Source organism: Micromys minutus (genome assembly GCF_963924665.1).
Source record: "Micromys minutus genome assembly, contig: SUPER_22_unloc_1, whole genome shotgun sequence".
Classification (NCBI taxonomy): domain Eukaryota; kingdom Metazoa; phylum Chordata; class Mammalia; order Rodentia; family Muridae; genus Micromys; species Micromys minutus.
The window spans coordinates 3,738,451-3,764,104 of record NW_027667990.1 but is presented as its reverse complement, the minus strand read 5'-3'; the positions used below and the strand labels follow the sequence as shown (position 1 = coordinate 3,764,104).

At 42.1% G+C, this 25,654-nt stretch overlaps 1 protein-coding gene across 1 annotated transcript in view; it reads left to right on the top strand.

Moving 5' to 3' along the window:
- The window catches only part of LOC308435406 (putative sperm motility kinase W), a gene marked incomplete at both ends in the record, with an annotated part of 106,626 nt that overhangs the window by 23,426 nt on the left and 57,546 nt on the right, over nt 1-25,654 (top strand). The window contains 2 exons of the mRNA XM_080942648.1: nt 9,004-9,191; nt 10,025-10,158. Of these exons, the coding sequence (XP_080798774.1) occupies nt 9,004-9,191; nt 10,025-10,158 (322 nt within the window). The remainder of the gene's footprint in view (nt 1-9,003; nt 9,192-10,024; nt 10,159-25,654) is intronic.

The window sequence follows — 25,654 nt, the reverse complement described above, 5'->3', positions numbered from 1 at the left end:
GAGATACCTACACATCAGCCAGCTTGGTGCCTGTGGACACTTTCAGGGGGCATGTGTGTATCGCTGTGCCAAATGATTTCCACAGAGCCCTAGGTGCTCCTGTAATAGAAATAATTAATGACATGAGTACACAGGAAGCAACTGTGATGTCCAGAAATAAGGCTTGAGAGGAAAGTCGTGGGTTCTCATTATGGAGCTGTGACCCTATTCTGTCTATATTTGGTTCCTTTTGCTCTCTGTCTTTTAGAGGCAAGGTAGATGTAGCAACACTGCAGCCAGGGCCTGCCAAAGTTTCCATAAACTCATGCATGTGAGAGTAGCCTAACCATAGAGTAAAGTAGAGCAGAAAGACCAGATCCCTTCCTAGTGACACACCAGACGAAGCATCAGAAAATCCCCTCGATGGAAGGTGTTGGAGAAGGAAAAATATGACCAAAACATACAATAAATATTTAAATGAACAATGTTAAAAATTAGAACTTCTAGAAATGGAAAACTATAATAGGCCAGTGATCGAATGTGTTGTTTTTAACAGTATATTAGACACAGTTGGAAAAGCACTCAGGAAATTAAACAAATTGTCTTGAAGGAGGCAGAGAGGATGGATAGTGTTCGAAATGCATTAGGAGTGGGTATGTATCAGGACGCACTAGCGTGTTCACTTAATCACAGGTTCTGAAGAAAGCTGGAAGAATAAAAGAATGACCCACAGGCAGGTGTTCAAAGAATGATTCCTCCAGCACAGTATATCAACCAGAAACTCAATATGGTTTAAACAAGATTAGAAAAAAATAATTCTACACCCAGAGGTGACCATGTAACTATGGAAAGAGAAAGAAAATATGGAGAATAGCCAGTTACAAAGGTAATTTCAATAATGGCTTTCATAGAACCATGGTGAGTACACATTGAGAGAAGTGAAGAACTTAGTTCCCAATTCTTCTGTGTCTGGGGAAATAACTTACATGAATGATGGATAAATAAGAACACTGAGAAGATCCTTGCTAAGGGAAAGTCTCGGATATTCAGGATAAAAATAATAATCCCAGAAAAAGCAAAGCTGCATGGAGGAGTGTAAAGTAAAAAGGAGGTGTATGTGGATAAATGTTGCTCTCTTGCTTGCTTGCTTGATTGCTTGTTTGCACTCAGCTAGATTTGCCAACTCATATAGTTATTTAAGGATCCCCTACCAAAAATGATGCTACTCATGAGATCTATGTTTTCCCACATGAATTAACTTAATTAAGACAGTCCATTATAAGGATAACTGCAGACTAACCGACTCTACCTAATCCATTCTTGAAACTCTCTTTCTAGGGAATGTTAGGGTGTGTCAAGGTGACAAACCTAAAACCACAACAAGCAGCCAGAAGCACTTTTTTTTCCTGTTGTACTGAGTGATTTGAAAAGTGGAGGAGTCTACCAAGTGGGCTACGTGAAGGCAGAAAACAATTTGTGAAAATAAACATCATCAAGTCTCCATCTAGGTCTGCAGTCTTCCTTCAGAATTTACAAAATTGTTTAAAACAGAGAATGTGTGGAAATGTCCTAGGTGTTTATTAATTCTCTTGTCTCTTGGCGTTTATGAATGGCAGGCTTTTAATGCATTTTTACTGAATTGGGTTTCCTCAAAAACACTGTATTAAAGTCCTCACCACTCATACCAGAAAATATGTATTTATTTGGAAGCAAAATACTTCCAGACATGATTACTTATACTGGGTTATACTTTAAATGTGTGGATTCACAATCCAATATTACTGGTACTTTTTAAAAATAATAAAAGAAGTTTTGGGAAAACATGCTATGCCTAGCCTATAATCCCAGTAACTAGAGGCTGAAGCAGGGGGATCCAGTGTTCAATATGCCCCTGGGGTGCATAGCAATTTCTAGGTCAACCTTAATTACATTAGACTCTGTATCCAAAGTGGGGACATAGAGATACAAGGAAAATGTATAATTATAAAGGCCAAAGCTGGAGTGATACATCAACAAGTCAAAAAATGCCAAGATACTCCTGAAATGATGGGGAGCTAAGAGATAGATATTCTTCCCCAGAATGAACCAGAGATGCTGACATTTTTATTTTGTGCATTTGGTCCTTACAACCATGACAGGATAGATTTCTGTCTTGTAAAGCTACCACATTATGTTAACTTTCCTATAGATTTATCAACCATAGAGCCTCTCAAATTGTAGTCCATGTACCAATCATCCTACCATCTTGTTAACACAAATTCCCAACAACTAGGTCTTGGGGAAGGGCCAAGTTATCTAATCCCCTATGTGTTGCTGGTTCTATAAACTAAAACCGGACAACAATGATTTGGGTAATCTCGGAGATGATGAGGATGGTGATGGTGAAATAAAAAGAAGAAGAATGGGAGGATGGGAGAGGAGACTGAGCAGAAAGAGAAGGGGGATGAGGAAGACTAACCATAACTTGAAGAACCAAAGCTTTGAAGACATTGTCAATAAAACCAAAGACCTGGGTCCAGGGAACCCAAAAGGCTCTCACTTTGTTTCTATTACTTGATTTTCTTGTTGCTATGACAAAATACCTGATAAAAGTAGCTTGTGAAAGGACAGATTTGTTTTATTTCAAGGTTTAACAGGTACAGGAGCAAGTGTGTAGGAGGTTAGTGGCATCATGTCCACATTTGTAAATAGAAAAGGTAGGAAGTAAAGCTAAAAAATCTCAAGGCTGATACCTAGTGACCCACTTTCTTCATTGAGGTCCCACCTCCTAGTAGGCATGGCAAACCTTTTGATATCAGGATACAACTTTGCCATTTACAAAATTCACAGGAAAGAGCCATATCACTGAGCTATAAACAATGAGTAAACAAACCACGCATACAAATATTTCATAATGTTTGTTTTATTTGGGGTTTCTAATGATAGAATAAAATACCATGAACAGAAGCAACCTTGGGATGAAAGGATTTTTTTCACCTTATAGCTTGTAGTCAGTCTCTTATCCAGGGAACTCAAGGCAGTAATCTAGAAGTAGAATCTTAGCAGCAGCCATGCAACAATGATGCTTACTGGCTTGCTCCTTATGCCTTCCTCTGTTTCGTTATACTAATTAGGTGTCCGTGTTTATGAATGGCTGTGTGTTTTATGAAATACAATAGTACACTAGGGCGCGTGGGAACATCTGAGTGGGCCCATGCCAAGACATGTTCTCCTGAACAAACAAGCCATATGACAGACCTAATATAAAGAAGATTTATTGGCAGGAAGGGAAGGGGACATGAAGATTGAGGTAGAGAGGCAGAGAAGGACAAAATGAGAGAGGGGAATGGAGGAGAGAAAGAGGGGACAAGGCTGGCTGAGGACACATGGGAAGAGAGGATGTGGGGAGAGAGTAGATGCTGTGTTATGTGTGTAGAGGTAAGGAGAGGTTCCAGTGTCCTCGGTATACATCTGGCTCCTGGCTCATACGTGGTAAGGGTTGTGGGAGATGCAAGCTGCTTCTAAGTAACTGTGGGCAGAGCCTAGAGAAGTTGATAACATATGGCACAACCCACAGTGATATGGGTCCTCCCACATCAATTAGCTATTAGAAAAATGCCTATAAGGCTTGATATGGGGCAATCTTATGTGGGCATCTCCTCAGTAATGGTTCCTAAATGAAAATAGAGAATAAGAAAAGAAAGGACATTTTTGCTCCTATGTATGTTGGGGAAGATTTATTATAAATATGTGGGAGGGCACAGTCAGATACAGGGACATCTGGGAGAGTCCAGAGTGGCCATGACACTGAGACATATGAGGGGGTGGGAGGAGATAGAGAAGAGAGAAGAGAACAGGGTGCATGAGCAAGAAGGCCAAAAGGTACAAAAAGAATGGCTGACCACAATGGTTAGATTATATAGCAAAAATCTAGGCTGTAGTTTAGGGTAAGGGACAAGTATACCAGACAGGAGGGCCCTGGAAGAGGTCGGGACTAAGGAATTTTGGGAAACCTGGCAGACAGGTTTGATATGATAGGTAGGTACATCAGACTTTTGTTCCAGTTTGAAACCTAATAGTTTCAAATTTGCAGATAGCTCTCTAGCTTATATCAAGTTCACAAAATAAAAAAACCCAACAATAACACCCAGCCAGGCCGGTGCTATAAGTAGGTTTATAATTTTATATTGGACCACAACTATAGTTATCCATAGCGACATAAGGCCCACCAGTTGGACAGGATTGTAAGACTTAAAGTTTTCACAACCTTCCAAAAGAGCATTATTATCTGGGAATAGAGCATTCAAACACACAAACCTGTGCAACAAGAAAGGTCTCAGAGTCTCCTGGAGGCAGCATACTCTAGTAAGCTTGATAAAGTCTTCATATTCAGACTGTCTAGAAAGTATGCAGTCACCAGGAAGCCACAGCTTGATTTACAAAGTGACCTGCAGGTAGAAGGCACTGGTATCTTTATCCATGTGAGACCATGGCAAGCCCTCACTGTGCTCTCCCAAATTGGAAGGTTGAGCTGTTCTCTTGACCTGTGGTATCTCATACTTAGGTGTCATAATGGAAAATGCCAACAGGCATTTTGCACTGGGGCTATAGTTCATTGCACATGTGAGCAGAACCTATAGCCAGATGGGTTAAGCATCATCTCTGGGTGTGTCAGCAGGGATCTTGCCGGTAGACAGAGTATAGAAGATGGGATCTCACAAATATGGGCAGGCACTCTATCATCACAGAGTTCAATCTAAGAGCACATGAGGCATAGGTAAGGGTGTCTTCTGGACCGGAGGCATCCATGTTCTCCTGTATTCTTTCATTAAAGCCTCTCGTTGTCAAGGTTTCACATTCTAGGATTTATACCAATGGTTTCTCAATTCTTAGACTGACATTAAGAACACCATAGGCTCACCTGTTTCTCAGGACTCTACACTCACACTGAATCCCAATACTGGTTCTCCAGCTCAAACTTGGCATATTGTGGGAGTGCTCTGTGGTCATATGCATTAGTCTTTGAAAGACATTTCTGTTGCTTCTGTTTCCATGGAGATCTCATATTCCAAAAGTGCAGGATGGTAGCGAGTAAGCCACTGATGGTCATCATCATTCATCTGTTCTGAGGAACAGTACCTAAATGATTTCCCACCACAGTGACCCCCTCTCAACCTCACTGTCTAAGCAGTGTGTGCAGTTGACAATACATGACCAACCTTAGTCTATTGGACTATAAGCTTGAGATTAAAGGTCAGACAACAGGACTTTCTCCAGAGATTTTGGATAACAGACACAGTAACATGATTTCTGCAGGACTCACTGAACTGCAGAAATGTCCAGAGCTGCTGAGCTGGTAGGGTCAATGCCGATGGCTCTCTGTCTCCCTGAATGAATGACCTGTCAAAAATGGAGCCAAAGCACAGAAAATAACAGCCAATAGTGAATGACCTGGCGATGTTACTCAATACTGGGTCCACACTTTTCCCCAGACTTGGGCCAAGAAAATCCCTTATACTTTAAGCCAGCTTGAAAGGCACATAGAAAATTCATGAATTTTTATTTATTTAAAAAACACTTTGAGAGCATTTCCTATGGGCTAGGTGAGGTTCCAAGCATTTAACATATATTACCACATTTTTTCCCTTCAACAACCACAGAAGGTGTGTGCTATTTAATCCCAGTTTTATAGATTAGAAGGTTGAAAAAAACCATTGAGTTGTGTAATGGAATCAAGGTGTCCATCAGCTAGAGATGAAGCTTGGCCAGTCTGACTCCAGAGACTGTGTGGAGCATCTCTGCCCTTATTGCCCCCCTTTAACAAAAAAGAGAGTGCTCCATTATTAAAGAGGTGTTAAGTTCCCCAGTTTAAGTGGAATGTAAGAAGATAGTTCAACAACAATTTGAAACAAAACATAGGAAGAATCCAAGAATCTGACAGGGTACAGGGAAAAGGTCATTGCCACTGACTGCTGGATACCTTGGCCAAGCTCTTTCTATAAAATGTGATCTTATCTATTCCTACAACCCCATAAGATGGTCCAAAGAAATCAAGGGGGCAGTGGAGGTTTGCAGTTAGAACCCAGACTCTAAAACCGCCTGCCTGGGTAGATAGATCTCCCTCTTCAGCCAAAACAAAGGCAAGTGTGACCATGGGCAGCACATTCTCTGGAACACTCTATTCTAACAAATTATCACAGAGTCCAATGAGAAACACATGAGATGGCATGTGCTAATGCCTCAGCCATGTCTAGACCAAAGTAATCTTTAAATTAAATGCTGGTGATTATTGTCATAACCCATTTTACAGAGGGAGAAACTAAGTTGTGGAAACACAGACTCACTTGGTGGCATGGGATTGCCTGCCTCAACATCGGATTTCTAGAGTCTGGCAGTGCTTGAATCTGGCCCTGGGTTCTGAAGCAATGCCAGATGAAGCCCTGGGAATCTTTAACTCCTTACTGAAGGAACTAGGAATCCAAGATCTGGGTTAGTTGTTTCTGTCACTGTGACAAGATGACTGCGTTTAGTGCATTTAAAAGGAGGCAAGACTCATTTTTGGCTGGAGGTTCCAGATGTTTCAGTCTGTGATTGTTTGACCCAGAAGTGTTGGGCATGGTGGTATTAAGCATATCTTTGTGGACGGGTGACACAGAAGATACTGTCACCTCAGGGTTCTTGAGAAACCAAAGAGAGCAAGAGATGAGAAGGAACCAAAACCTTAATGCCCTTTTATGGCATGCCCCAGTGCCCTAAACTCTTTCCACTAGGTCACAACTTTTATGATTCCATCAGCTTCCAATAGCATGAAGCACCCTGAGCAAGCTACCAGTGTATGTGACCTTTAGGGTCAACTCAGAGCCAAACTCATGCATCTTTTCTGCAGAGGCTGAACAAGGACAGAGCTCATGTGAGTAGAGAGCTGTTGTCACCCAGAAGTCAGAGCTAACCATCTACCTCTGAGCCTCTGCTTCTTCCCTCACAAGGTACTAATGCAGCTTGTGTGGCTTCTGTAAGTGCCACATGAAATAGGATATGAGCAAAGCTTCTTTATTCTACCAATATTTGTGAAGGACTCACTATGCCCTGGGCACTGTTTCTGAAACTAGACATTACATCAGGAATTGTATGAGGCAAGGGACAGAATTCACCCCTTCTTGGCTTATTTAAAATAAAAGGGCTGTAATAAAAGCTTCGTTTGCAGAGGAATGTGTCGGACTGAAGGGACAAAGTAGGGAAGTACCATTCCAGCTATAGCTTCCCAATCTGAAAGCCCTAACCCTAAAGTTCAAAACTTTTAGAGTACTTTGATGATGCTACAGTTGAAAAATTCCACACGGTGAATATGTGTTTAATGTACAAAATTATGAAAAATATAGTACAGTAACCCAAGTCTATATCATGAGTATATAGAATGCAAATGGATTTTGTGTTTAAATTTGAGTCCCATTTCTGAGATCTGTAAATATGCAATACACATAAATATACTAAAATCCAAGAACATCTGAACTGTGAAATGGTCCAGAGCACTTGTCATGAAAGACACAAAGGTCTAGTCTAGTAGATGAGTTAAGCAGGAGATGCTGTGCTGAGCTCATGGGTGCAGAGCCTCTTCTAAAATGCACCCTAGTAATGGAGGGCACTATTGTGATTATACAATGCCAGATATAAATAGACATGTTCATCTCTCAATATTATAATTTATTAACTTTCAACAAATGCACAGTAAGCAGTAGATTCATTGGCCACAGTTAGCAAACTAGGGTTGATTATGTTGATAGTCAGCTAAGTTAAACATGGGTCCTTACACTCCAATCTCTGTCTAATTTTTTTTTGTTAATCCTCTATCAAACTACTTTGCTGAAAGTGTTTATCAGTTGTAGTAGCAACCTGGTGAATCATTTGGGTTCACTAATATATACTACCTTATCATTCACAAATAATGATACTTTGACTTTTTACTTCCCAATTTGTACCCCCTTGATCTCCCTCAGTCTTCTTGCTCTGACTAAACACTGTCCCCAGTGAACCAAGGAAGATTACTGGAGCTTAAATAACCTATTTCAGGTAACAGGAATATCCCTGTCATTTTAATTGGTACATAAACCATTTAAATAATACTTCTAGCTATAATTTATCTTTCTCAGATCTCTGACAATAGACTGACTGTAGCTTTAACAAAAGTCATGTTTTATTTCTTCTTTTTTCTTTTATTCATTCATTTGACAGGACTGAGTAGTATTGTCATAGTAACAAGCTCAAGATTTTAAATTTCCTAAGGTTGTCTTCTAAGTACAAACTTAAACATTTTTTCTCCCTGTGCTGAGAAACATTCATTTAATTGAACATTCACTCCCCTGTAAAGAGAGTTAATGCTTTTAACTCTAAATCAGTTTTGGTTTCCCAAGCTCTTTTCTGTGACTTTAAGTCATAACACCTCATCTACAATATAGATTTCAGTACAGATTACAAATGGTGGTAATACTAAAATATCTAAAACTTTTATCTCTCCCTTAAAGCTTAAAAAAGTAAAATCTGGTAAGCTTCAGGGAACTGACCTGGACCCACTGCTCACAGGACAAACTCCAGCCAATTATTTCTTAGCCCCAGTGCCTATTTAACATGTCAAAGCAAACACTAGTCACCAGGTTCTCCTTACACTCCGCCCTGTTCCTGTTCTTTCACTCCCAATTCTGAACTCTCAGCCCCCGTTGACTGTGATACTATTCCTTATATAATCCAACCATTTTGGTTACTCCTCTTTGTTTCTTTGGGCTCCTGACTGCTGCCAATGGCTTTTCTGCTGTCCCCTCCACTCTTCTCTCTCCTCACAGGACACAGCTCAGTTTGGTTATGTCCACTCTGGGCTCTCCCAGACGGCCATGCCTCTGTCTATGCTGTCTCACATGCCTATAATAATAATATAGTCTCACATGTGACTATAGTGGTTCTGCACTCCCTTGAGAGTATTGTGTGGCAGCCCCTTGATTGATGGATGACAAACACCCACATGACTCTTTACCAGAACCTGGTATGAATTGACAGGAAAGCTTTTGCCCCTCCAGCCATCCTAAACCTTGCCACTCTGCTACTGGAGACTGAAGATTCAGACCAGACACATAGATGTGAAGAGATCCTATCAGAAGAAATGGGTAAAAGAAGGGACCTGAAAGACCAGCCATGGCCAGAAGGTCCAAATTGGTACACAGATTCCAGCAGCTTCGTGGTTGAAGGTAAGGGGGTGGCAGGGGCAGTGGTAGTGGAGAGAACTAACATCATATGGGCCAGTCATCTGCCGGAAGGACTTCAGCACAAAAAGCTGAACTGATAGCTCTCATTCAAGCACTACAGATGGCCAAGGGCAAAGCTGTAAACATCTATGTGGACAGCAGGTATACATTTGCCACAGCACATTTCATGGGGTTATATACAGGCCTGGAAAGGACATTAAAAATGAAGAGGAGATACTCAGTTTGCTAGAAGCTGTCTACCTGCCGAAGAACATGGCTATTGTCCACTGCCCAGGTCACCAAAGAGACAAGACAGAATTGGAAAAGGCAATAGGATGGCAGATTCTGTAGCCAAGGAGGCAGCCCAAGGGGCTATGATTATGGCAGGAATCTCCCTGGACCACTTGGCAGCCCTGAAAGGAGACACTGAATATATGGAAGAAGATCATCAACACATGGACATACTAGAAATCCCTCCCTTCCCCCGTCAAAGGACAAGAGGAGATACAAGCCAGAAGGCAAACTGGCCCTTCCCCAGGAAAACAGGGGTGACCGTGAGGACCACCTACACTGTCTGACTCTTTTAGGAACTAAGCATCTTGGGAGTCTAATCAAAGCCTCAAATTATTATGTCCCCAAAATTTCAGAGACTGTTGATAGGGTTGTAAAAGCCTGTGTGCCCTGTGCTATGATTAATACTGGACATTCAAAATTCCCCTCTGCAAAAAGGCTCAAAGGGTGCCGGCCAGGTGACCATTGGGAAGGAGATTTCACTGAAGTCAAGCCTGCAAGATAAGGTTACAAATATCTCTTAGTTTTTGTACAAACCTTTTCAGGATTAGTAGAAGCCTATCCCAGCAAAGCAGAGACTGCCACTCTGGTAGCTAAGAAGATTCTCAAAGAAACTTTTCCAAGATTTGGGAAACCCAAGGTAATTGGGTCTGACATTGGACCCTCATTTATTTCCCAGGTATGTCAGGGACTGGCCACACTGCTGGAGATTGATTGGAAATTACATTGTGCATATAGACCCCAGTGTTCAGGACAGGTAGAGAGGATGAATAGAACTCTAAAAGAGACCTTGTGAAAATTGGGCTCAGAGACCCGTGGGAGAGACTGGACTATCCTCCTTCTCTCTGCCCTGTTCCATGTATGGAAAACCCCTGGCACATTTGGCTTAACAGCTTATGCGATTGTGTATGGGAGTTCTCCGCCCCTCCTCAAATTATGAGGGGCCCCCAATTTTGTGGTTCTTTTTAAAACCCTATTTGCTCTTTTAATGGCACTAGAAACAGCCCAATGTGAGGTCTGGTTCCGATTGAAGGGTGCCTATTAAACGGGAAGCTCAAAAATACCTCACCAGTCCCAGGTGGGAGATGTAGTCCTGATTCATTGGCACCGGACTGGGAATTTAGAACCTTGCTGGAATGGGCCTATCTGGTACTGTTGACCACCCCTACCCCTGTCAAGGTAGACAGGATTGCTGCTTGGGCCCATGCCTACCATATAAAGAAAGCTGCAGACATTATTAAAAATGAATGGAAGCTGGAAAAGACTGCTAATCCTCGTAAACTTCACCTTTGTTGCAATTACTCTTAATCCCCATGCACACAAGGAGCTGACGTGGCAGGTGATATTATAAACTGGAGATATCCTGTGGTAAGAAAAAATGGCCCAACCTTGGACTTGGTGGCCTTACCTCACCCCAGATGTATACCACCTGGTGGCAGGGTTAGATACTTGGGACATTCCTGAATATAGTGCAAAAAATGTACCGGTAATTGGAAAAATTGGGGGGGGCCCTAGGGTGTGCTAAGCCCCTCACCTGTTGTGCAATCAGGTCAGCAGACATATATGTATGCCCGAGAGATGGTAGGACATGCCCTGAAGAAGTTAAGTGTGGAGGGCCAAAATTCTATTTTTGTAAATCATGGGGATGTGAAACTACAAGAGAAGCTCATGGTGTCCCACCTCCTCCTGGGATCTCATCATAGTGAAAAAAAAAACCATACTGATAGACCTACCTTTGCCTCCCTAAATTCTAGAGTATAGAAGGTTAGAAGTGGTCCCTGCAGCAAAACCCCCTTTTGCAATCCTTTAAACATTACCTTTACTGAAAAGCACAAACAGGCCAGAAATAAGGTTAAGGGGTTGAGTTAGGGACTTATAGTTTATGTGTCAGGAACAGACCCAGGCCTAATCCTGAAGTTGAAACTCAAAATAGAGAACACTGGCAGTTTCTAGGTGGGGCCCAATAAAATTTTACCAGAAACAAACCCTAAACCTATCCCAGCACCACCCCAGCCTCAAGTCCCATCTAGAAATCCAAGTGCACCACTATAACGGCCCTGAGTGTCAAGACTGCCACCATAGTACTTCAACCAGAGACAACCAACAGAGACATCTCAATCTTGTACAGGGAGCTTTTCAGGTGTTGAATCAGACAAACCCCAATATTACTAAATCATGTTGATCTGTCTGGGGTCCAGGCCCCCCTATTATGAAAGGATAGCATCCAATAGAACTGTCACCTATAAAGAGTCACACCAGTTTTGTTCATTGGGATCAAGCCACAAGTTAAAACTCACAGAGCTATCTGGGGCTGGCCTATGTATAGGGAACATTCCTAGCACCTATACTTCCTTTGTAGCTCCACATTGATTGTCAATTCATATGTCAGCACTTATCTGGCCCCTCAAACTGATGCTCACTGGGCCTGTAGTACTGTACTAACTACTTGTGTCTCCACCTCAGTATTTGACCCCACCCAAGATTTTTGCTTTCAACTGGTACCCCCAGTTTATTATCACCCAGAGGGGGATGTAACCAATGCAGAAGACCTAAGACCGACGCCAGTTAAAAGAGATCCAGTTACTCTGACTTGAGCAGTACTGCTGCGTGTCAGGCTGGCATGAATTGGGACAGGCACTGAAGCAATGGTCACCTCTCAGCGCTACTTTTCAGACTTGAGAAATGCAATGACTAAGGACTTAGCAGGCTTAGAGCAATCTTTTAACAAGCAAGAAGAGTCACTTCTTTATCTGAAGTAATCTTACAAAATCACAGGGGACTGAAATATGTATGTCTTAAAGAGGGAGGGTTGTGTGCTGTTCTAAGAGAAGAGTGTTGTTTTTATTTTGATCACTCTGGTGTCATCAAGGACTCCATGTCTAAGCTGCGTGAGAGACTGGGTACCAGGAAGAGAGTTGGGGAAGCTAACCAAGGGTGGGTTGAAAGCTGGTTCTCTCACATATCTTGGCTCACCACTTTGATTTCTATGCTACCAGGGCCTATAATTTTTCTATTGCTACTCTTGACATTTGGACCCTGCATCATAAATAAGTTAGTAGATTTTGTCAGAAAAAGCATTGGTGAGGTACAGGTCTGAATACTTCGATTGAAATATGGTGCATTGAAGGATCTCGAGGGAGCCTAGGAGCAGGGTACCAAGTTCTAAGATTAGAACCAGCCACTAGAAGAAGTGGGGAATAAAAGAGTTTAAATTTTAAGCTAAGCCCCACTGACCCTACCCTTAGAGGAGCCTAAGAGTAACATAAGATGTTTCAAGAAGGGGCCAGATGACAGATACCACTAAACATCTCGTGTTGAAAAGTCTGGCTTTGTAGTCTGGAGAAAAACTAGTAAGAAGGTAAGTGTGCCTGAAAACAGGGTGGTCTAGAGTTGAATCATATCCAAAAGCAGACATAGAATGCCAATTTGAATAAAACAATGAAATTGCTATGTGCTTGTTGTTATCTAACTATGTAATCCTATGTAATTTACCTATAAATATTGCCCCCTAATTTAATTTGGGATTGACTTCTCTATCTCCTGTGTGAGATAGGAGTCATCCTCAGATCTCTGATTTCCTAAATACACCTCTTGCCTGATTGCAGGAAGACTGGCTCTCTGTGTTTACTTGGGTTTGAGTTCTCTCGGTACTTGAGTGAGGGGCTTCCCCAATTCGGAGTTCTCTCAGATATTGGACAGGAAGGGACTACATATTACAGGGGTTGATCCAGAGCATAACTGACAGAGGGCATGATACTTAGGGGTGTAGATAATGTGCTGATGGGTCTGGTCATTTACTCACAAGTTGTGTCACCTTATACAATGTGTAAGTGTCTTCAGGCGTCTTGTTCTACAATCTGAGGCAGGGGAATAAGCACCACTCAGGGCAGCTGAGAAAATGTGAAGGTCACATGTCTATAGAGATGGTTAACATGTGCCTGGTGTGTAGAAATTTTCCATGTGATTTGAACAATGATTCTGTGTTCCTAGTGTGAGATGCTGCTAGGGAAACTTGATCATCAGGGAAACACAAGGTCCCTTCTTGATTTTATTGGGGTCCATGGTGTGCCTAAGATGCTCAAGGTGCCTAAATGTCAAATAGCAGAACAGAGATGCCATGAGGAAGTGATGGTTCCAGTGCTGCATTGACATTGCACCTCTGGTTCTCTCTGCAGATGAGGAGGAAATGCCCATTTTCACTCATGACAGATGTTCCTCTGGCAACTGAGCTAGGTTGAAATAATAGATAACCCTATGGAGAGCATCCTACACAGACTCAAGTATATGTGTGTTTTAGGGTGGAAGGCAAAGACATATGGGCAAAATAGCCTGTTTGTTGGGTCCCTCTGCCAAAGAATCAGGGAATTTAAAAAGTGTAAAGGAAAAATTTGAATAGTTTCAACACAAAAAAGTACATCTAGGGATCAAACTCCAGATTAATTCTAATTAAAGCACACCTAATACAAAGAACCTGGATCTGCCCAAAACTTCATTTTTAAGAGAACAGTGAATTGGATGTCTGTCCTAGTGCCTTCTTTGTTGCTGTGCTAAGATACCTGGAGAATAGTCACATAAGAGATGAGGGGTTTGTTTCAACTAACAATTCTAGCTTGAAGTCTATCATTGTGGCAAAGTCTCAGTAGCAAGGCATTGACACATTTGGTGAGGCCTCATCCACAACCATGAACAGATAAATGAATGTGTGTAGGCTCAGTGGCTTCTGTGATTGTTTGTGCTCAGTTCAACTTCTCCACTTACATAGTTCATTACCCTGAGTGTAGAGAATAATTGGCCCTCAGTGGGATGAATCTTCCTACACAATTGATTTAATTAAAACAATTCCCATGAGTCTGTCTTACAGGCAAAACCAATGTAGTCAGTCCCTTATTAATATGCTGCTCTTTTCTGGTGATTCTGGGTTGTGCCCAGGTGACAAGACTAATTACTCACCATGATGACATTATTTTGTAGGTAAATTTGCAAAGCATAGAGAAGTGATGAGTTTTAGGCCAAGACTGCAAGGGAGTCTGCATGCTATGAATCTAAACCCTCCTGATCAGGGATTATCAACATTGTTTCCATAATTCTGGTTGTGGAAGATGGAATGAAACTGGCTTCTGTAACGTCACATGTTTGAATTCTCAATTACCTATCAGTGGGACTATATGGGAAAAATTAGGAAGTGTGGCCTAGATTGAGGCAGGATTACACCTGGACATGTTCTTTTTTGATTCTGAAAGAACATGCCATTCCTAGTTACCTCTGGCTGCCTCCAAATAGTGAATAAGATTTAACCCCTCAGCTACTGCTCCAGCACCATCTCTGCCTGATTTCCTGTTTCCATGCTCCCCACCATGAGGGCCATGGACTCTAATCCTCTGGCACTCTATCACCAATAACTCTCCTTCCATATGTTTCCTTAGTTGTTATGTCTCCACAGCATCAGAAAACTGACTAAGATGCAATATCTACCTGCTGATATCCCGGCCTCACACCTATCAGTTTATTTAATTGGATGGAAGAAATTGAGGAATCCATGAATCCTGATTAGAATGTTCAGCCAACAGTAGGATGGTGTCCCTGTTAAAGTGTTTTCATCTTCTGCCCCACAGGCTGGGGTCCTCCCCCATTTGCCTTGCTGGAGCTGCTTCTGGCTGAGACCTGGAGGAAAATTTATTAGACCTTGAGTGTGACATGATCTTCTGAAGCTTCCATACTCCATAGTGACAGAGCATGAACCACTGTCATCTACCTCCTCTGAGGGAGACTGCAAGAACTAAGAAACTTATTTTCCTGGTTGACATGGAAATTTTTTTTGCAGGGTCAGCAGAAATGCTCCACAAAACACATAGGCTAGCAAAAAGGTCCCCCAAGAATCTCCCTCAAACCCTAGACTGAAGCAAGGTATTGTAGTGCCTTGACTCTGTTACTTAACAAATGAAACATACACTCCGAGATTCTTTGCTATCATTCATCTTACGAGGGCTCAGAGGGAAAACAGATTGTAACCACCTGTCCAAGTGAAACAGGCATGGGGGTAGATGGAATTGAAAAGTATTTCCTCACTGTCCATATTTAATAGTCTTCAAAGCTCCGTGTTTCTTTATCTCTACAACTGCTAAAGAAGCACAAATTCCTCAGAATCCAGACTATGTGTGTTCTCAATGACATTGTTTTCCACGCTTAGCAATTTTACTCTTTTTAATTATGTGTGACTGTGTGAGCACACATTACTATGTGCATGTTATCGACGACACATGGAGTTCACAGGATAACTCAGATGCTGGTTCATCTTCTCCTTCTACTTTGTTTGACCCAGGTCTCTTTGTTTTCTTCTGGTGTGCAAAGGCTAGTTTCTTTATCTTTTCCTGTCTCTACCGCTCATCCTCCCTTTCCAGAACGAGAATTACTAGTGTGATGCCAAACTTGATTTTTTACATTAATTCTGAGAATGCAGATCTAAGATCTCACCCTGGTACCATTAATCTATCTCCCTATATTATAATTCATCTTTAATCATTTAGTTCTTTTAAAGAAATATCGAAAAATAAAATCTTCCAATCATCTAAAAATCTTGCTATATATAGAAAACAGAACAGTTCTACCCTTGGTGACGAGCAAAGCCAAGAAAATTCTGAGCTGTTGGGAGAAAGAAACCTGGCTCCATCCACAGCTTGGTAAGTTGCAAGCTATACATATTAAATGTGAAATACTTGTAAGCTCTAAAACTTACAGTAAAAAAGCTTTTTTCTAGAATAATTTGTTATACAAAGAGATAGCTCACTTTTTTTACTCCTGCTAAGAACAGTATATCTGGGCTCTTCTCAATATAAATACAATTTTTAAATGCTAATACTACCACCATCTTTGGGTGTGATATTTTTGGAGTGATGAAGGAATGTACCATGCTTAAAAGATCCGTGTTCTGCACTGTTCACTTGCTGTTGTATGAGGCAATTTTCCTCCTGAATCCATCAAGGTCTTGGTACAAAGCAACAGAAATGGTTGGGTGACTAATACAAGACAGTGGATGCAGCAGAGATGGGGATTCACAACAGAAAATGGTAGGGTGAGGTACAGGGGTCGCCTTGACATATTGGCAAAAACCATGGGAGCCATGGGTCTGACCACCATGAGTCAGAACTACACAGTCCAGTCTCTATAATGAAACAGCTGTCACTGTCACACAGAGCAACCTCCTGGTCTCATTATCTTTCTTGTGTTACTTTTGCTAGCATTTTGTCCTGAGGACTAGATGTAAATGGTAGATGGGAATACTATGGAGAGTTCTGACCTGGGGAACTGCCAAGACTTTACTCATTGATATTTTACCATGAAGATGCTAAGGTACAGGGACTGGAGATATGGTCCAGTGGTTAAGAGTGTGTCCTGCTCTTGCAGAGGCCTGAGCTCAGTTCCAACACCCAAGTGTGCGGCCTCACAACAGCTTGTAACCCAAGATTTAGGGAACTCCATTCCTCTGGTCTTTGCAGGAACTCAAGTTCATAAGCCTACACACACATAACTAAAAGAAAAATCTCTTTTTAAATATATGTGTAAGTAAAAATAATTGATATTTCAAGAAAGCTATCTTTTAGCTGGTCCTAACTTGGCTGCCATCAAAGGTACAGAATCAAAACATTGGCATCTTTCACCTCACAAGATCTTGTACAACTTACAGGACCAAAGCCAGTGATTTATGAAGTCTACCACATTTTCTCCACATTTAAACACCCTGTCAGATGAGAACAGGAGGAGAAAAGGGATTGCTTCTTCTTGGGGTGACGACTCTTGCAGACCCTTTCATTATGCAGATATGGTAGATGAAGATTAAAATGCTAGGTGGCACTGAGCTCAGTGCATTGCAAAAGAATATCATAAATACCAACTCCTTGATGATATATACTGAACACTGACCACCATACACTGATGTTTCAGTGAAAACCACCAAATCTCCTGCATCTAACCTCTTCCTTTTCTTATTTATCGTGCAATTAAACATGAATACTTGGGCAGTAATTTTCTTGGCTTATCATCTAAAGCTCTGTCCCACTCCTTCGTTCCTTAGAAATGTAAGGTTCATAAAGTCATTGCCTTAATAGCTGAGTAGTAATCCATTGTGTAAAGGTACCACAATTTCTGTATCCATTCCTCTGTTGAAGGACATCTGAGTTCTTTCCAGCCTCAGGCTTTTATAAGTATAACTGCAATAAACATGGTGGTGCAGGTGTCCTTTTTAAATATCAGAGCTATTTTTAGGTATGTTCCAAAGAGTGTCATAACTCGGTACTCAAATAGAAATATGTCCAATTTTCTGAGGAACCACCAAACTAATTTCCAGAGTGGCTTTCCCATCTTCATTCTTCTTCCTCATCCTCCACATTGTTGCCATCCTCTGCCACCAGCCATCTGAGTTTTTGATGCTAGCCATTCTGACAGGTGTGAGGGATAATCTCAGGGTTGTTTTGATTTGCATCTCCCTGATGTCTAAGGATGTTGAGCATTTCTTTGGATGCTTCTAGGACACTTGGTATTCCCTCACAAAATTTTTTGGCAAATTAATGGAACTAGAGAATATTATTTGAGTGAGGTAACACAGTCACAAAAGAACACACATGACATGCAGTCACTGATAATTGAATACTAGACCCAGAAAGCTCTGAGTACCCAAGAAACTATTCACAGACCTTATGAAGCTCAAAAAGAAGAAAGGCCAAAATGTGGAAACTTCATTCCTTCATAGAAGGGAGAACAAAACACTCACAGAAGGAGGTAGAGGATCAAATGGACGACAAAAAAATGATTTTTCAGGGGCTGCCTCACTTGGGGATTCACCCCATGTGCCAACCAAATTCTTCACAGCTCCCATGAACTAGAGCACTAAACACTGACCATGCATTGAGAAGGCCCACAGCTCCAGTTGCATATTTAGTGGAAAATATCAGTATCAGGCATCAATGTGAGAGGAGGCCATTGGTCCATGAAGAGCACATTTTCCAAATGTAGAAGAAAGCCAAGGCACTGCGTGGAGAGGATGATTAGTAGCTAGTGCACCTTTGTGAAGACAGGTAGGGGGGAAGAGGAACAGGCTGGGCAATTGGAGATAACATATCAGAAGTAAATACAGAGAGTATCTAAGAAAAAGTTAATATAAGTTTATTTAGAATTACGTGTACTGGCAAGAATTCTGCTTCCTTTTATCCCAAACATTTTTTTATTTATTTTGAATACCAGTAGTGTTTTAAATAACTATATTTATAGGTCTAGATAATGAAATTAGTTGTGGATATGGTGGCACATGCCTTTTACATCAGCACTAAACAGACACAAGCAATTGGATCCTTATGAAATTTACTACAGTCTGGTCTACATAAATAATTTAGGCCAGGCAGATCTACATATAGAAACCCTCTCTCTTAAAAAACAAAGAAACAACACTAGAAGAAAGAGGAGCTTTGAGGGAGATCTGCCTTGAACTTCTGAGAATTCTATGGCCTAAGGCATAGAAACTAACAAGAGACAGGGACCTGCCAAGTGTCCTCCCTGTCTGTGCTGGTTAAGCTTCTCCATTGCCTTGTTCTTTAATCTGGTTGTCCTTTAACCTTGCTGTCTTAATTTACATCTCAAAAATCTCCTCTGTAGAGAGTCCTGGCATAGTTGTGGCATCCCTTTTGTGGTCTTACTACAACCCCTCTCAGCTTGCAGCAGGCTGATATTATCTTTTGTATGTGTACTTGAATGTAATGAAGTCCTGCACCATCCCCATGCCAGGGTAAGAGCTTAGCTCCTTGTTTCTTCTTGTGCTTGTAGTCCTGTGACATTTGCTGACAGCAGGCTCACTGGTTTCTCAGAAGCTCCTACTAAGGACCAGGGAAGTCAGGTGACTTTCTCTAAGCTGGCTTTCTAGGATACTGAACTGGATTATTGACACACCCAGAGGTACATCTCACACATCCTGGGATGGAAAAAGATCACCCTTTTGGCAACTTGAGGCCAGCAAGAGCAGAGCATGCTTGTTATAGCAACTTTCCCAGGCTAGAAATGGAAAGCCTACCCATTGAGGAAGGAGGGGCTGGAGGAGCCGGCCTAGGTGTGGGCCCTTTTTGTCCAGGCTTAAGGAACCAGGTTGTCCAGAGGAGACGCTCTCTCATTGGGCAGAGCAGCAACAGTGCTCTGAGGCTGCAGAGCTTCAGCAGATCCTGTAATTGGTGGAGCCAGTCTGAGGTTCATTCAGGACACCAGAGATGGCATGGTCAGTAAGCAACAGCAAAGACAACTAGGTGGGTTTTCTGTCCATACGCAGCAATCACCATGAATCTGATCAGTTGGTGAGTACTCCCAAGGTGCCAATTCTTCATAAGCTCCCTCTCTTTTATTAGCAGAATGTTGATGCTGCATGGTTGTCGGATGCTGGTGCTCTGTGGGCCTGTTCCCAGGCTGTTCCTTGTCCCTGCAGAGCTCCGGAGTGTCGAGGCTTTCAAAGCTTTGACTTCTAAGTTGTTTAATTCAACATCCAGACCTATCCAGGGAAGTGCTTCCTCTGGGAAGCTGAGACCACAGCAGGTGCTGGTGCTCTGCACTGGATCACAGCACCTGCTTCATGCAGGACCCTTGGGACCTATTGTTGCCTTGGCTCTGGGGCTCAGATCTATTGTGTTGCCTTCTACTTCCAGCTATCCAGTGGTGAAGGAAGAAACCTCTAAGGGTTTGTATTCCTGGCCAAACTAGAAACAGAGCCTAACACTGATGAAGCGTCCTGGTTATTTATTCATGACTTAAGGGATCATCTCTAGTGGCTTCAATTGAAGCTCCAGAGTACCTGGGGCCTAACAGGGATGATAGGATAGGAGGGATTGCAGTGTGGTGTAGAGCAAACTGAAGAAGTGGGTGGGTCATGATGCAGCCTGGAGGCTTGGGAGGTCTCTATTCAATGCAGACAGCAGAAACTGGAGAGTTTGCCAGCCTGAAAACTGGAGGCAGGGGCATCAGCAAGAGATGAATTTCAGGTACATTTTCTTAAGTGCAGATAAAAGAAGTAAAGAAGCCAGAATCTCAGCTGATAAATAACTAGCAGATTATGCAGTAGGACCAGGGTTTTCAGTGGGACATAAACTGCAACGTGGAGAGGCTAGCGAAAATATGCACACGTCTAGAGATCCATGCAGCCTTACAGGTTAATCCTAGGATGAAGGAGGCTGGGAAAGAATTCTAGTTGGTCCCATGGCCACCCTACTAGATGGGAACTATATGTTGGTAAGCTGTGAAAAGCTGGTTTTCAGACAACGTGGCTGCAATGACTCTGGCCACTTAAGGCTAACTTTCTGGTCAGGACCCTGTAACCCTGGCTTCTGGACATGGATTCATGCAGGGAGATGCTACCATGTGATGCTTGCTTCTAAACATTGTGTCATTGTATTGGTAGCTGTGACCTGTATCTTGTCATCAGAAATAGCCTGAGGGGAGTGGCATAGAGCACCTGTTCTTGCTTTCTGATGCCTGATTCCCATGTGAGACCTTCCTCCTTATCTGGTCTTATCATTCTGTACCAGTGGGTATGGTGGGGTTTGCCATATAGAGCCTAGTATAGCAGCAAAAACAAAGACTCGTGGGAAGTGAGACCAGAAAGTCATTTCATCTGTTTGCCTTATAGACTTTATCAGCCTTGTGATTTCTCTCTCTCTCTCTCTCTCTCTCTCTCTCTCTCTCTCTCTCTCTCTCTCTCTCTCTCTGTGTGTGTGTGTGTGTGTGTGTGTGTGTGTGTGTGTGTTTGTGTGTGTATTATGAGATTATTCTGCCTTGTCACAAGCAAGATTCCTCAGTTAAAAGGTCAGATATGCAGTTACTTTAAAATTGTTAATTTTCATCTACCTAGATTTACCTAGGAGTAACATCTCAGTGAGGAATCGATTGGAAGTATATCTGACAGACACTGCATTTATTTACAAGTAGATGAGTGTGAAGACCTAGCTCACAGTGACATTGAGTCCTGGATGGTGTATATGTATGAAGAAGTGAGCTGAAAAGTAGGAATTTTTCTTTCTCTGTCTTACTTGTGACGGTGACTAGTTCCCAGAAGTACATGACATCTGGATGCACCCCAAACTAAGGGCTGTAGCCTGAACCTGTGAACTGAAAGAAACACTTCCTTACCTAAGTTGCTTTGTGATCGTTTATCAGGGCGCTGGGATGAACACAGAAGTGTTGCACTCATTTCTGTGTAGAAGTATCCTTGAGATGTTGCTTTACTGTTGAAGTTAGTACACAGTGGATTGGTAGGACCAGGTGTAGGTTGACACTGGTCCATGATGGATGGTAAACAGGATTCAAGCATTCACTGAGGCTTTAGAAGGCCAGGCTGACAAGCCAATAAGTACAGAATGTTCCCAACAAGAGGTGCAATGAAAGGTGACCCTTCAACGAGTTTTAAAATGTGAACCTAGGCAGTCAATAATCCTGGCTGCTGGACATTAGAATATAATATGTTTCTGGGTCTTGTGGGTTGGACATAGATAGATGTGTTTCCAGAGAGCTTTGATTCTCTGTATCACTGGATGGCTTTGGGAAGAAAATGAGGATGGTTGGACCTCTCTCTTAGAAAGTATCTCTGGCATTTCAATTCCTTCACTGCGTCTGTAAGTAAAGGTTGGGCTTGAGTATTTATTAATGTGAGACACCTTAACTAATAACCCAGACGACAGGAGATTCTACCTAACTGCTTGCAGGGTATGTGTACGTCTCCTAGATGCCCTACAATGTACAAAGTTATTCTCAATTTTAATAAAATAAAACCATTTTATTGTCAATTTGTACTGAACTCAGTGTTTCTCAAACATAACTGAGACTCTATTAAAATAAGATTGACCTCGTATGTCACACCATGACCCTTGGTACACTTCAGGAAATGCTTTTATTGATGAGTCACTCATTAGTTCAACCAATTATGAGAACAGTCAGTTGTTTGGAAGGCTGTTCCAGGGAGGAAGATACAGGTCTGTCTGCTAAGGGTGGGAAATGAGTGAGCATTGAGTTCTGTAAAAGAATATACAGAAGGATAGACTGCTGCTTTCTATGGCACATAGAGAGGAAAAGGGTTATTCCTGAGTGATTCTTTGTGTCTTGCAATTCAGTGCAGCCTCCTTGGAAAGACTATCCTGCAGGAAGTGGACACCTTCCTTCCCTTTGCTACTCCATTTACAACATTTTTAAATTTCATTCTCTGCCCCTTGTTTAAAGTCCTCACTACACCACATATGCTAGACCATCAAAGGCAGCTTTGTCCTTGGAGCTTAGCAGTGTTAAGCACAGCCTCCTCATCTCATGCATATATGTGTAGATGGTTGGTATGGAGACTGATCTCAGAGATCCATCCATGCTACCACAGAGCCTGCCGCAAGCTATGCCCCTGTCTTAGCACATATATTTTAAGGAATGAAATAAATGTTGGACTTATTTCACAGGATTCTATTTATGATCACAAATTCATAGAGATCCACATGCTTATGTCTCTTGAGGGCTGATTAAAAAGCATGTGTCACTATATCCACCTCTAATGTTATTATCTAAACCTATGAATATAGTTACGTTAAAAACTCTACTGCAGAAGATGTAGATGGAATGGATTGCAAGAGACAAAGATTTCTAAATTGGCTGAATGCCACTGAATATAACTGTATGGGTATTCACTTTCCTGTCCTCTGTTCTCCTCAGGCTCTGGCATTTCTACCTCATTGATATTTTCTGTAATATTTCACATCATGCAAGACAAAGGCAAAATGCAAATCAAATGGCCTGGCTTAACTTTACCTTCATGCTGGACATAGAATTTAGGGCCTTTAGTCTGTGAGGTCACAGGTAGGTGGATGTGAATTCCCAGCCAGCCTGATCTTCATGGCAGGTTCTAGGACATCCAAGGCTGTAGAGTGATCCCTTAGTATTTTAAAAAGTGGGATCTGCACAGGGTATTAAGATAGGGTACAAGAGCCTGGCCCTCAGAGTGAGTCCTAGTTCTTGAGCAAATTCCTTATGTTCCCTTTCTTTCCAGTGAAATTGACTAATCCCAGAACCTCGCTCAGGGTAGGCTGGTACTCTACCATGAAGCCCATCTGTAGCACTCTGTTTACTTCTTTTTTTGAGCCATGATCTCACTCTGTTCTTAAGGTCAGTCTTGAAATTAAGCTGCAGTTTAAGGCAGCCTTGAACATTCCATCCTCTGCCTCTTCCTTCTGAGTAGCTGGAAAGACAGACCTATGCAGAAGACCTGGCTAAACTTTATTTGTGAAAGAGGAGCCATAATGTCCACTGCTCAGAATAGGACATGAATCAGAAGAGACACGAAGTTCTGAGTGTATTATATAAGCTCATAAAAGACAAGTCACTGTCGTCGTTAAGGAAAGATTCTGAATGAACTTGGGTGTTTGTTTTTTATACTATTAAAATAGATATCTACATACCCTCCAAAGATTGTAGGATGGAAAATATTAAGTGTATCACTATAAAGTACATGTTTTGGATGCTCTTTGGAGGAATTGGATAAAAATAAATAAAACGTTGAAGAAACACTGGTATAAACCAAATCCTGTTTAATTTGATACATATGAAAGGGTTAAGCATCTAGAAATAGAATTTTGTCTTTTAGGAATTATTAGCCAATGAGGGAGTTCACTGGTGATGTAATGCGTGGGGCAGGCACTCCATTGGTAAAATGTGTTGTTTCCCAGGATTCCCTGAGACGCATTGTGGAAACAGAGGAGAGTTAATCATTATCATTCTGTCTTCTCTCTCTCTCTCTCTCTCTCTCTCTCTCTCTCTCTCTCTCTCTCTCTCTCTCTCTCTCTCTGTCTCTCTCTGTCTCTCTGTCTCTCTCTCTCTATCTCTCTCTCTCTCTCTCTTCCTTACTTCTCTCTGTCTTTCCTTTTTTATTCTTACTCTCACTCTCCTCTCCTCTCCTTAGTGTGAAGAAACATTAGAGCTCATCATACTCTTGGCATTTGCTTTCCAATAAGAACCATACTCCCCTCCTGCCTCCCTCCCAAGTAGAGCACATGTTCCAGTAGTACTACAGAGGAGGACCTAGGAAGGGGCTGGGAAGGGTGGGAGGAGGAGGAAGAGGAGGAGTTGTTCTTTAGATGAATCAGAGCCCTTTTGCAGTGTTGTATTTATCCTCTCCATGTTACCTGGAATGGCACCGCTCCACATGCCCCTGATGAATTGTTTAGCAGCCACCTGCTTCTGAGTGTTGTTCAACCTGGAGGGATCCTCAGAACTAGGAGGTGAGCCCAAGAATCTGGAAGAGCGAGTGGGTCTGGGAGGTGAAGGTGATGCTCCTAAGACAGGGAAGAAACAGTTCTAGACTGGGGATCAGGGACCAGCTCCAGCCCGTGCTGCCACTGTCCTGCAGTGTGATCTCAGGAAGGCAGGTCTCCCATTCTGGGTCCATTTTTAAAGTGCCCATGGTTCTTGCAGGTTCTGGCAGGCACTGTATTCAGGAGGACCTGGGAAGAGACTTGTCCTTGGTGTATCATTCTGTGAAATGTTCCCTGAAGGTAAAAGCTTTCCTTTGGAAATCAAGCAGGGTGGGGAGGGCTGCTGGTGTCCAAGAATACAGTTATAAAGCTGGCCCTTCCCTGTATTGTCTGTGCTCCCTATTTAGTGCTCCACCCCAGCAGTAAAATTTCTCCAGAAATCATTGAATGCTCTGAGAGAGTTTACCTTGCTTTCCATGAGCCCTCAGGTCACTGACACCTGAGTTATTGATGTGCCTGAAGGACTCTAGAGCATTCTCTAACTGTTCAGACAGGGCTGTCAGGGGATAAAGAATACCTCAATTCCTTTTATAAGGTAGATGGCACAGTTGTGATGCTGTTCTTGTTGTGTTTAATGAGGTATAGTTTATTTGTTTGTTGCTTAAAGCAAAAACCCCTCTCTACCTGTCCCTAAGGCTTCCAGTGCATCTTTGTCAGCTTCAGTGGATAAACTAAGAATACCAAAGTTAGCCACACATGTCAGGGGCATCTAGGAACTGCTACTCGCTGAAAAGTCTGAATTTCACCTCATCAGATCTTCACAGTCTTATATCTCATACTCACATCTAATACACACTCTATGATGTGATGTCCCTGGAACACACATAACCACAAGACGAAGTAAAAACTTCAGCTACTGCTCAGAATTTGTCA